This window comes from Pygoscelis adeliae, unplaced genomic scaffold (genome assembly GCF_000699105.1).
Source record: "Pygoscelis adeliae isolate BGI_AS28 unplaced genomic scaffold, ASM69910v1 Scaffold108, whole genome shotgun sequence".
Taxonomy (NCBI): domain Eukaryota; kingdom Metazoa; phylum Chordata; class Aves; order Sphenisciformes; family Spheniscidae; genus Pygoscelis; species Pygoscelis adeliae.
The window spans coordinates 8,330,731-8,340,504 of NW_008825498.1; the positions used below are offsets into that span (position 1 = coordinate 8,330,731).

General features: G+C 38.6%; 2 protein-coding genes across 2 annotated transcripts in view; both read right to left on the reverse strand.

The window, feature by feature from the left end:
* LOC103923212 (chromosome unknown open reading frame, human C18orf8) overlaps positions 1 to 1,542 on the reverse strand; it is a 19,815-nt gene extending 18,273 nt beyond the window's left edge. Inside the window, exon 1 of the mRNA XM_009331491.1 lies at positions 1,396 to 1,542. Coding sequence (XP_009329766.1) covers positions 1,396 to 1,542 — 147 coding nt within the window. The remainder of the gene's footprint in view (positions 1 to 1,395) is intronic.
* A 1,055-nt stretch (positions 1,543 to 2,597) lies between these two features.
* Positions 2,598 to 9,774, reverse strand: part of RIOK3 (RIO kinase 3) — a 10,529-nt gene continuing 3,352 nt past the window's right edge. Inside the window, exons 6-12 of the mRNA XM_009331446.1 lie at positions 9,227 to 9,354; positions 7,917 to 8,102; positions 7,260 to 7,419; positions 6,162 to 6,242; positions 5,988 to 6,077; positions 5,517 to 5,624; positions 2,598 to 3,955 (exon numbers count right to left, since the gene is read on the reverse strand). Coding sequence (XP_009329721.1) covers positions 3,854 to 3,955; positions 5,517 to 5,624; positions 5,988 to 6,077; positions 6,162 to 6,242; positions 7,260 to 7,419; positions 7,917 to 8,102; positions 9,227 to 9,354 — 855 coding nt within the window. The 3' untranslated portion in view covers positions 2,598 to 3,853. The remainder of the gene's footprint in view (positions 3,956 to 5,516; positions 5,625 to 5,987; positions 6,078 to 6,161; positions 6,243 to 7,259; positions 7,420 to 7,916; positions 8,103 to 9,226; positions 9,355 to 9,774) is intronic.

Below are 9,774 nucleotides of genomic sequence, written 5' to 3' on the forward strand. Positions count from 1 at the left end.
GAGCGGCCGCGCTTCAGGCGCAGCCTGTGGTGCTGCCGGCGTGGGAACGCCGGGGTTTCGATGCCGCTCTGCAGCGCAAGGTCACGCTGAAACCTCTTCCCGTACCTCAGGTGGGCCTCTTGGCTAGCTAGCCGGTCGCTCTGCTGGCCTCCTGGAAGGAAAATACTTGGAGCTAAGGCGTGTCACACAGGAGATAAATATATCTGGCTCAACCTTTTATAGCACTTTCTCAAAAAAAGCCTCAAAACTTTTAGGTGGGTGTCCTGGTTTCGGCAGGGATAGAGTTGATTTCCTTCCTCGTAGCTGGTACAGTGCTGTGGTTTGGATTTAGGACGAGAACGATGTTGATAACGCACTGATGTTTTAGTTGTTGCTAAGTAGTGCTTACACTGGCCAAGGACTTTTCAGCTTCCCATGCTCTACCGACTGAGAAGGCTGGAGGTGCACAAGAAGCTGGGAGGGGGCACAGCCAAACTGGCCAAAGGGACATTCCATACCATGTGATGTCATGCTCAGTACATAAACTGGGGGAAGCTGGCCGGGGGGGCCGCTGCTCGGGGACTGGCTGGGCAAAAGGGAACCAACTGCTTCAGAGCTCTGCCTTAGTTTGTCCACACTTACTGCATCATCTCTGAAAAGCAGTCAGTACTGATACTGCTTTGGGGCATGAAACTGCTTTTCAGTGGCTAGTTGTAAATAGATCAGAAGGGGAAATCATACTCTGAAAATAGCCCTTATTTCAGGAACAGCATTAATAAAGCGTTACTGAAGTTAAAGTCTGGATTGTTTCTCAGCATTTATGCTTATTTGTATTTTAGTTTGGACAATAAAGTAGCAATGGGGTTTTTCTGGTTGATGCACTGGCTTAGTTCACTAGTTGCAAAACCTACAGTATAATTTAGAAATTGTGTGAAAACATCATCAATTACCTATTTGCTTATTGGTTTAGAAAGGGAAATAAAAGATAAAGGGGGAAAAAAAAAAGACTGATATCATACCAATTGAAAACTTTTCAGATTAGACTGGAGCGGCACAACTTAGTACAGGAGAAATAGAAATTTAAGTACCAGATAATAACATGGTATCATGCAAACAAGTGCTTGCTGGCTTGTGACCCAGTTAGTCTAACTGCAATAATTTGACATCAGACTAGAGAAACTGAAGTCACAACTAGGAATTACAACAATCTATTTGTTCTGCAGAACCCTCCTGCATCATCAGACAATTCTGTGTTAACTAGAGAGGCCAAGTATTTCCAGAGCATTTAAAGTACCCTGAAGTTTATAATTTTTACAAAATAATGAATTCATTGCATGTTAGCCGAAAGTTTAGTTAATCCAAGGTCAAAATTTAAGAAATTCCACTGACGTTTAACCTTAACTCCTACTTCCCTACCAGACAGCAAGCACTTTCTACAATTGCAACAGGAATATTAAGATAGTAGAAACTGAGGTATGGGGAGGGGGAATCAGCAGACAAGTATGTAAAGACACAACTTGAAACTATTGTGATAATTTTAGAATTGGCCGTTAGAACAGCCATAATGTCAGAAAAGGTAATTAAGCCAGTGGCTTAATTAACAATAAAAAATCTAGATGTGCTTCTAAGGTTCTATTTGCTTAATAATAATCCTAGAACCTTTTATTTCAAAGGAGTCCAGGAAAATGCTCATTTTAGCAACTTCTTGTTTTCAACTACTTAACAACGTGCCCAGACGTCTTAAAATCTCAAAGCAAATTCCTGAGCGAATTTTACTGCTGGAAGTGAGAAGATGTTTAGGCAATATAATCGGGCCCCGTAGCTTTAAATCACACACTTGAGGACCATTGCTTCATTTATTTGATTTTTTTTTTTCATCTGTGCTAGACAGCTTTTAGAAAGAAATTAAAAATGACAGTAACAACTGAGGCTTCAGTCCAAGCACAATGAAACAAGCAGGTGCCTCTGTTTCAAATGACGGCTCCAAAAACACGCTCCTCTCACTTCCCCTTGTTTCTGCTCGCTCTCTTCCTCTCACTCGATGCAAATATCCTTAACGATCAGCATCTTTCCTAGACAAGCACATTGTAAGGTATCAGCAACCACTCTGAGATACCTTTTTCTGTAAGAAATGTTAGAGTATTGAAACTTGTAAAAAGCCTAGACTAGGACTATCCTTTCCTTTTTAAAAGCCTTTTCCTCTGAAGGAGAAGATTTGGTTTTATTTGACAAGGGAAGCTTTTTAGTCTTCCTGAAGGGGTTGGGTAACTGTAGCACCTCCCTCTCAGTACCTAGTCTGTTTTTTCCCTGATACCATTATTTTGGGCAACTGTTTCACTGAGCAATTAGGAATAGACCTATATCTCCAAGAGACGCAAGTTCCTTTATTTCAGAAGTAAGGGGTAAATGTCTAATTTAGAAGAGGGAAGAGGATGCAAATACTGGGTTGAAACTGGCAAAAATGTCAAGGTTGTTTACGGTTTATGTAGTACCCACCAAAATACTAATTTTTCTATTGTTATAATGAACTACTGTAGTCCTACCCCAATACTGCTTTAGTGCAGCACTGAGGATCGACAAAGGCCTGTACGATGCAAAGAACCACGCAAGAATACCACCACAAGATCTGAAGTTTTTACTTCGCCACTGGTTTTCCAACAAAAAAGAAAAAAAACCACTTCCACAGCACACTGTGAGAATGTCACACGTAGCAACGCTGTATTCTGCTTGATAAAGAGCAGCATCAGAAACAGCGGTCAGAGTTAAAAAGAAGTCGATCAGAATTTCTTCATTCCAAACCACCCCACTACATCAGTTCATCTTTAGGTGCGTTGTTTTGGAGAGAAACATTGCTAGAGTTTTAGAACTTGCTAAAATAAAAAGACTGCCATTAAGAGTAAAAGCATGAGAAAAAGATAAATTTGAGTAGTATCCTTGCACTAGTAAGCAACAAGCTTTGTTTAAAACTAATGACAATCAAGATTCAGTTTTCATAGTCTATGATTATCTTTGGGGTGAGTAAGAATGTTTGATGCTCTACCCAGAATTTCAGTTTAGAGACAGGATTATTATAGAGAATTTTTTTTTTTTGCTTGCACCGAGTTCTTGGAACCGCTTGTATGTTAAGAGTGAAGCTAACTGAACTTACTCTTTGTTACGCAACTGGGATGCGGCCCTCAGGATTTCCTGGCACATCACCAAAGAAGTCCTCTGCTGGTTGGATTCAAATCTGTTTCTCATGTAATACCCAACTGTATTTACAGAGATAGTTAGAGCCACATTCCGCGTACTTCAAACAAAAAGGTCCAGACTTTCGCATATATAAAGACATTGGTTTGTTAAATTAACATTTTCTTATGATTGCAGCGCATAGTTTGACTTTTCATTTTGACCTTGGTGGAGAAGGATGAAAGGTTCAACTGACATTGTGTCCACACACAATTTTTAATTAGTTTTTCAAGTAGCAATAGGAAAAAAAGAGGGACCCTCCTAGTGTGCTTTCCCACTAAATACTTTAGACAATCTAGATGATTTTTTTTTTTTTTAAAACTAAAACATACAAGCTCTGAATCACGCAAAATACGACCACCTCAGCTACATTAGTCTAATGTAACTGGGCAATTAATTGGTGAAGTTGTCAGACCATCCGAAGAGGTAGTGACAGTCCATTCTCACAGTGCCGGCCTGATGTGTGGGCTAAGTTAAAAAAAAACAACAACACTGAGGCATCACCGTATGCTCGCTGTGTTTTCCATTTTGGTGTTCCCAGTCAACCACTCTCTCCTGACATTTGTAGTTGACATTTGCCACTGCACCAACACGGTCAGAAGCAGTAAATTCGTGTTTCGTTTCGTCAGCAGCTATATGCTCAGTGCTATTCATCATATATAGGTGGGTCTCCGTCGCTTGAAAACATTGACAGTTTCTTTCCATGATTCTGCACGTGATCTTCATTCATCTTCTCCAAAGCTTCAATCTAGAGAGCCAAAAATAAATCCACGCTGAGATCATAAAACCATGCCTGCACCAGAATGTTTCTAGAACAGCGTTAAAAGGTAGCTTTAGATGACTGACCAGGTATATACAATATTCCTATTTCAATGATTCAGTCACGTGTGTGGAGCAACGTACTTTGGAAGAACAGCTTGAAACATCTGTTCTCAACGAGTTCGTAAAACGGGCAGCGCTCCTTTATAGTCTCGTGCTATGTAACTGAAACGCACAAGTTGCAGGGAGGAGCGGATGCTTCTTAAGACTTCAGCTGTACTCCCCAAAGTACAGAAGCGTCCCTTTCTCCAACTCTGAACACCTCTACCGTAACTCAGCCAATCCATCAGCACTGGAGAAATTCCAAGTAATACTAAGATTACAAATCCACTGCAATAATTTTAACGGTGAAAGTTGAAGACAGTTATACTTAGACGTTTTGCGCAATCAAACTAACACAGTACAGTAGCTTATTTTAATCTTCAGATTGTCATGTTTGGATTACGTCCTCTTGTACTCCAGGGGAGATAATTTTAGTTACTAGCGACTAAAGTCAAAGTCTGAAGTTTAAGGATGGGCTGCTCAAATTCACCTCTATTTAAACAGCAATGTACGTCTTTCCCATAAAACTTATAAGCAAAAAAGGTGACATTATAACAACAACAACAAAAAAAACCATGGACCCCACACCCCAACGCTCACAACACTGCCAGTGTGGGAATTGTTTTTTGCTTGATTAACTGATACATAAGGATCTTGGAACAGCGATATTGTGTTCCCTTTATCTCTTGCCCACTTTGAGGACCTACCCCAGGAGTTAAACAGTTTCAAGCTCCCACCTACTACGTGCTGGACTAGCATAAACCTGCACTGTTATTAGGAATCAAGTAGAGTAGAATTGCCATGTCACCCTTGCTTTAATTAGTAAATATGGAATTTTTGACAATTTTTACAAATGTCTGGTATCAGGATGCATGCCTTGAGGAGTTACATCCAAAATCTGAAAATTAAAAGCCAAAGGTGACCAAAGATTCCTTGTCTGTATTTACATTAGCATGATTTCAGGTGTCTAATTTTAGGCTTGAACATGGAAAATGCTAGCCTATAAATTTTAAATTCAAGTAAGTTAAAATCTAAAACATGAAAAATAAGCAGTAGAACAATTTTTTTTTTTTTTTTTTTTAAAACCAACTTCCCTTTTGCTGCACAGCCTTTAATGTATGTAAGGAAAGAGAACAAAGCTAGCTTTTAAACTAAAACAGATCACTACATGTCCCTTAACGCTGAAGGCAGCAATTATATGCAATGTGAAGCCTTTTATACTCGGGAGCAGGGAGATCAGGAAAGGGCGTGGAGAGGTCTGCCAATCTGAGTTTCAGAAAACATTTTTACTATGTTGAAATAATCGAGTTTAAAAAAAGAGATGCAGAATGACTGCTGAAATTATACTGACACACACTAATCATACAAACTGAACGTGGAAAGTTAAGGTATTACAATAGCTACTATAGCTAACCAAACCAGAATGTTCGACACGGAGAAAGCTATACCTCTGCTTGGAAGTCTACTTCATTCTCAGCTGTAATATTTAAACCTGAGACAGCATTGAAGAGTTCACGCTCATTAAGTGCTTCTGCCACACCTCCTTTCTGGAAGAACTAGTCAATATAAAAAGCACACATTAAACATTTTACTACACAAAACAAAATACTCCTTTTCCTTCCCCAAGTTGCAATTACAGCATTTAGTCAAAATGACGTTTTTGCTTTTGTTGACCCACAGACAAAAATAACCGAAAGAAGTTTTACGTTCTAGTGGTACTGTTTTATTCTTCCACGCTTTTTTCCCTTTTGGAGAAGAACACCATCAGTACGGACAATATGTGAGAGTAATCTTATATATAGGTGGTGGTGACCAGTTTTTAATGGAGTTGTATTGGTTGATTTTTAGTTAGCTCTGAACCGATTTTACCTTGGAAAACATTCAGCATAACAGAGGATTGTCAGATGAAGAGGTCCTACCTGTGAAACATTCCTACAGTCTCTGAACAAAAACTCAAGTCCGTGAGGATGAGTTGGCTCCACAGACTGACTGACATCAATAAGCCAGACCTGTAGTCACAGGGAGACAGCAATTCATGTAGTAACATTTCACGTTAGACGAAACTTTCCTTCCCACGTTAGGAATATGCTCACCTTCCCATCATGCCAAAGCATGTTGTATTCACTCAGATCTGCGTGGACCAGGTTGCACTCCTTATACAACTGTTGCATCATCTGCAAGGAACCAAACTGATGAATGAATGAAGCGTGCTATACTCCAAATAAATATCGTTTGCATGACTGTAACAAAACAAAGCCTTTCCCCAGTCACCCACCCAACTTACATCATTTTTTTCCAAGTCTTCAATAAAGTTTCATACAGGGAATCGCAGTTTTGGTAAACTGCCAGCAAACTAAGCTTTTGTCATGGAGTTTAGCTTTGGCAAGTCAGAAGAATCAGTCTGGTAAACTCACGTCAGCTCTGCCAACCAGTCCAAGCACACGAGACAGATAAACACGTTCTCTGAATATACCTGTCATTCTCACCCCGTCACACAGGAAAGAAGTCTCACAGCTTTAGATACTGAATCCTAACTAGTACGCATATTCACTTAAAACATGGTTGTCTTGCTCTACTGGTCTCAAGATTAGAGGCACGGACCATTCATATTATCAAGCTGCTGGGTTGGTTGCTTGCTTGCTTTTTTTTTTGATGTCTATAGGAAGCTAACAGCGAGTGGACAGTTAGCAGGTACACGTTTGAACCAATTACAGCAGATAATAGGAAAGTAAAGCATCTACCATGCAATATTCTAATTCATTCTCCGATTTCTAGATTTGTTAAAAAGGGGTGTGGGGAGGGGGTTATCCACCGGAGAGTGCTTAAGCGTTGTAAATTAAGTATTTGGTAAGCCCAGAAAGACTTCAGAGAACTTTCTAAACCACATACTGCTTCTATAAAAGAAGGACTACTTGCTCATAATTTCTCTGCTGCTAAATATCTGTTTGTCATCAAGTTCCAGCATGTTTTCTACTCAGATTAAGATTAAATTTATTTATTTTTCACAGTCCATAATTTCTTATTTATTCTAAGTCACACATTAAACAGCAGCAAAATAAGCCTTTGGACTCCATATCTTGAAAGTGATGCAAGCATCCTGAAAAAGTAAATAAATGCTGATTTGTCCTTTAAGTTATTCCCCTAAAAGAAAACACAACCCCGAATTGGAGGAGAAATCAGCATTGTCTTACATTAAGAATCTGATAGTAGGCCTTTTTCATATCTTCACTACTAAGTGTTACATCCTTTAGTTTAGGAGCTGGGACTTGATCCTGGCCAATGAAAGACATAACCAAGACGTGTTTCTTAAGGATAACCACTTGAGGACAAGGAATTCCTGCATTTTGCATTCTGTGGATCAGAAAATAGATACTGATTAAGAAAAACAAAACAAAACCCCTGAAACCCTACAGTTCTAGCTCCTGCTTGCTCATTTCCAATCTGAGAGAGCTGTGTGTGAGAAACTTGATCCAGAGTCAAGAAGTCTTTGAAATAGACCAAATTGAAAACTGAAGAAATACATATATTTCGCAGTATTTCACATAGGAAAATTCAGATCTTCAAGTCATAAGTGGGTCTAAAAAAGCTCACTGAAAACTAATGACTTTTACAGCTAGAGCCCATTAATTTCATTGGCTTGTAAATTCTGCTTGCCAAACCACTGAGGATGCTGACAATTCATTAAACTGTAAGAAACCAGAGGCTTATTCAATCTGTGCCAGGTTGTATATTGTTTAGCCTAAAAATCAAATATAAACTTCAACCCAGGCATAGTGTAACTTCCTTAAACAGAGAATAGGAAACCGACAGGCATTTGGCAACTATATTTTGGGGTTTTTTTTCTTTACCTCGTTAAGTTATGCATTTCTTTCTCAGCCCACATACGAATAATCTTTCGTGGATTCAATTTACTGAAGCGGTCTTTAAATCTGTAGTCATCCTTAATGTATTTGTCACGGTTCTTGAATTCATTAAGAGTTGTTTTAAACACTTTGATGGCACATTCTGGAGGTATAACTTTATCTTCAGTTGCACTTCTCGTGGAAAAAGTCAAATATATAACAAAGTTAACTATTCACATCTTTACAAGCAAATGCATGATTTTGTTTTTTTTTTATTTTTTTAAACATTGCAAGATATAGCAATTTTTAATACAAGAGAGGAAAAGATCTGATTTTCTATCAAATTTGGGAGCCAATTCAAGTTTATATGAATGTTTGGGTTTTGGCATTTTGATTATATGTTGCTTATCAAATAGGTTCCATCTCCCAGTTTGTTAATATTTTAATTAAATGTCATAGCTAATAACAACCCTGTTAATGGATGTACTTGTTTCAAGAAATTACAAGTGAAAAAATCTTGCATTAGAACAATAACGGTAGCATCACAATGTTTTGTTAAGCACCACAAAGATACTGCCCGTTGAATACTACTAAGCAAAAGAACACTCCTGAACATCATTCAAGCGAAAGGTCAATTAAAAAAAAAAAAAACAAACAAGCAACTTTTCTCCCCACCCCCAACTTGCCTCTCTCTCTCGACATCTCTAAATACGTTATCTGTATTTGGGTTTTATTACGTTTTTTCTTAACTCACTTTAAACTAGTGGTGTTTCAATGCACTACAGTCACTACGAACGTACTACAATCCTTCCAGCATGGTAGTCTTTAAAACTGGACTCTTGCACGACTTGCAAAGTGAACAGCATCCCAAGGTAACCCAAAAGTAACAAACAGCACCTCCACTGAACTGCACAGACGGAGCCGACAATGCAGTGATCTGTATGGAAAGACAATCTTCAGGTAGCCTAAGATCAGCACGACAGCTCTGTAGTCTGGGGCAGGTCAGTGGAAAGAGTTCCTCAAAATCGCAAGACTTCTTTTTTATAAAAAAAGGAGTACATATTTTTCCACAGAAAGCTGTAGTGGATTTGTCCGTGTTCATTAAATGGTCTCCAAGGAGGAAAGCGGGGATTTTTTTACTTTACAGTTGGTACCATTTGGTTTTCAGATTTTATTATTATCTGCATATACATGAATACAAACTTTAAGTCTTGACAGTGAAAAAAGTGCAGATTGTTTAAGTATTTCTGTGGTTTCTGCTTTTTAAACCATCTCTGGTACCTAAAGCTACTGTCAGTAACAAACAATATACTTACTTTCCTCCATATGCATGAAAAACAACAGATTCTTTTCCTGTGCTGATGCAGCCTGTGATGGTCTCCAGCATCCCAGCATTGACCATCTTGTACAGAAGTAAACGCGTTTTAGGATCCACTGCTTTCTCCTACAGGCAAGAAATGAATACTCAATTCATTAAAATAATTCCTTGCTTTACAGTGCATTTGAAGTATTTATACACCACAAGTGTTCAACTAGGTGGAAAGAATAACGTATTAAGAGCATTCTCTCAACTGATAGAGAGGGAAAAAAAAAACCCAAACAACAAACCAAACGAAGAGATGAAGCAAAGCCAAACTGCTTCAGCACTGTCATCTTTAGTCCTTAAGATTCAATACTCTCAGGTACGTTAGCGGCTGTGTAGCACATACAGTATTTTACCAATTACACATAAAGTACAGACTGTGGCTCAAGAGCACTTTCTATAGCGTTTTCAAGAAGTCTTTACAAATCATGACTCAAAATATCCCAAATATTATATTCCCTTTATATCAGTAACAATAAAATAAAGCGAGACACCCAAATT